The sequence below is a fragment of the Acanthisitta chloris genome, unplaced genomic scaffold (genome assembly GCF_000695815.1).
Source record: "Acanthisitta chloris isolate BGI_N310 unplaced genomic scaffold, ASM69581v1 scaffold36420, whole genome shotgun sequence".
In the NCBI taxonomy this organism is placed as follows: domain Eukaryota; kingdom Metazoa; phylum Chordata; class Aves; order Passeriformes; family Acanthisittidae; genus Acanthisitta; species Acanthisitta chloris.
Window position 1 is genome coordinate 6034 of NW_008653944.1, and position 2734 is coordinate 8767.

At 49.7% G+C, this 2734-nt stretch overlaps 1 protein-coding gene across 1 annotated transcript in view; it reads right to left on the bottom strand.

Annotated features, from left to right (window-relative positions):
• Window positions 1-2287, bottom strand: part of LOC103809976 (lipase member M-like) — a gene marked incomplete at its 5' end in the record, with an annotated part of 6717 nt that extends 4430 nt beyond the window's left edge. The window contains 3 exons of the mRNA XM_009082857.1: window positions 479-588; window positions 1586-1784; window positions 2170-2287. Coding sequence (XP_009081105.1) covers window positions 479-588; window positions 1586-1784; window positions 2170-2287 — 427 coding nt within the window. The remainder of the gene's footprint in view (window positions 1-478; window positions 589-1585; window positions 1785-2169) is intronic.
• Between the last annotated feature and the right edge of the window lie 447 nt (window positions 2288-2734).

Here is a 2734-nt window from a genome sequence, read left to right on the forward strand (position 1 = left end):
AGAAGCTTCACTGACAGAACAAGGAACAATGGCAATAAACTGAAAGAGGGAAAATTAGATTAGATATCAGGAAGAAGTTTTCCCTGTGAGGGTGGTGAGACACTGGCACAGGTTGCCCAGGGAAGCTGTGGCTGCCCCAACCCTGGCAGTGTACCGAGCCAGGTTGGATGAAGCTTTGAGCAACCTGTTCTGGTGGGAGATGTGCCTGCTTGGGCAGGAGGTTGGGACTAGATCATGTTTAAGATTCATCCCAATCCCTAAACACTCTATGAATCTCTTGCCACCTTCCCGCTTAATGTTAGTGCAAGAGATGTCCAAAGGGAGACAACACCTTTATTCCTATCATTAGAAGTGGCTGCTGAGGCACTTGAATGGATGTTCAGCCCACCCAGGTGGGCCCATCTCTCTGCTTTTGAGTGACAAAGACCCAAAGGAATGATTTCAAGGCAACGTGATGTGCAAAGCCCTTGGAACCAACCCATTGTGCAGCCCTGGGAGTAGCCAACATAGTGGAGCCTCTTCTGTCCAGTCTTCTGCAGCACAAAGTCTATCATGGCTGGAAGGTCATACATTGCCATCTCATGGAAGCTGAAACACAGGAGAAGTGTGTGTTTGTGCTTAGCAAACAGAGCTTAGCTGTGAGCTCTGCCTGTCTAGCATTGCATGTGTACCCAAGGGCTCAACATCCAGGGCTGGTTTGCCAAGACAAAATTCTACCTGTGCTGGGTGAAACTTCAAGGAACTGAAGGTATCATTCCTGCCATGACCTCATCCTTCCCTGAAAGGGCTTGGTCCTCCCATAACCATGATGAACAGTAAATAAGCTGTGCAGAGCCTCTCCAAATGAGCATTCATGTCCTGAACTGACTCTCACCAGGGTTACAGCACCAGCTCTGCTCCTGGGAATGTTCTTACTCAGGAGGGAATGGAGCACCAGTGCCTGCCCGTGTGCCTCAGAATCATAGAATCATCAAGGTTGGAAGAGACTAGAGGGAATGGCCTTGAGCTGAGACAGGGCAGAGTCAGAGGAGATATTAGGAGAACTTTTCCCTGTGAGGGTGTTCAGGCATTGGAATAGATTTCTCAGAGAGGTGGAGGAGTCACCACCCCTGGAGGTGTTTAAAAGGTGTCTGCATCTGGTGCTGGAGGATATGGTTTACGGTTTAGGTGTTGCAGCAGTGACAGGTTAACGGTTGGACTAGATCATCTCAGAGGCCTCCTCCAAACTTGATGACTCTAGGGTTTCATGCTAAAGTTTCTGTGAACATCCAGGAGAAGTGGAGGTCACAGTGACACTTGTGGACACCTCACTGGGGTCCTGATGCCCTGAGACAGAGCTGATGGCTCCACAGGACAGGCATTGCCCTCTGCTCTTTGTATCTACAACAAGGTGTTGGCACCATGCCTGCATGCAGGTCTGCACAGACACCTCCATCCTTCCCTGGCACAGCACTAGGAGGGCTGGGGTAGGCTGTATCCAGGGATTAGGTGCTTTGACTTGCCTGCTTGGAGGCATCTACCTCTGCCTAGAGGCTGGTGAGAGACAGAGGAGTTTGCCATGAGTTTGTAACTCTCTCTAGCCTACCTGAAATCCCAGAACTCATCCTGGTCAGCTGAAAGGTGTTGGTGCCTCTGGGACCAGCTTGTCCCACGGCTGTTTCCCAGCCACACATCATAGCCAGAGTCTGCCAGCATGAAGCCAAGGCTGTTGTTAGGCAGGTTGGCCACCCAGTGACTTCCTTGTCCAAACAGCCCATGCTGGAGAAATACCACTGGCCTGGCCTCTGGGTGAGAGAGAAACCACATTTCAGTGAAACAGAACTCCTCTGTTTACTCCCCTCAAATCCAGACCAATAAAGTCTCTTCTTTGCAGTGCCAGAGGATATACAATGTGCATTCCGTTGCCTTTTGCTGCTACAGCTTTACTGTAAGTTGGAGAAACCCGATGGATTCAGGCCAATAAAGCCTCTTCCTTGCACTGCCAAAGGACATACAATGTGCACTTTGTTGCTGTCTGGTGCTACAGCTTTGCAGTAAATTGGAGAAACCTCATGGATTTGGGATTTTGGCTTTAATAATAAATGTCCCTGGAGCCTGGTAAGGTTTATCCCTTCACCTTGTTGTGTTCAGGGTTATTTCTTGCTGGTTCTGCCTGAAATAGATCCATACCTCTGTTCCTATGCTTTTCTCTCCCATGAGGAATTCTGTTCAGGGTGATGTAGTAGCCATCAGGAGTCAGGACCTCATACACCTCACTGGGGTACCCTCTGGAGCAGATGATTTGGCTCTGGGGAAAGAAAAACCCAGGTGGAAAACTTCCTGTAGCCAAGGTGCTTATCTGACTTGGAGATCACATCCCTTATCCACTGGGATGACTTTGTGAAACCAAAGTGCTGTGGCAGATGGGACATTGCCATGTCCAGCCTGTATCTGGGTCAGCTGAGGACTCATTTGAAAGAGGATGCTCTGTCCAAATCCCAAGCGTGTCCCAGCAGGAAAATGAGATGGTCAGCCAAGGAGCAGGAGTGGAGCTGGTGGCCACAGGGCTCCTGTGCAGTCTGCACCAGCACAAATGTTTGGAATGGCTCAAAAAAATAGAATGGTTACCTTCAGTGATTTGTAGAGGACACTACGTTGGGTGGGAGTGTGAGTCTGCCTGAGGGTAGGAAAGCTCTACAGAGAGACCTCGACTGACTTAATCAATGGGCTGAGGGTCACTAAGGCTCAGTGCTGG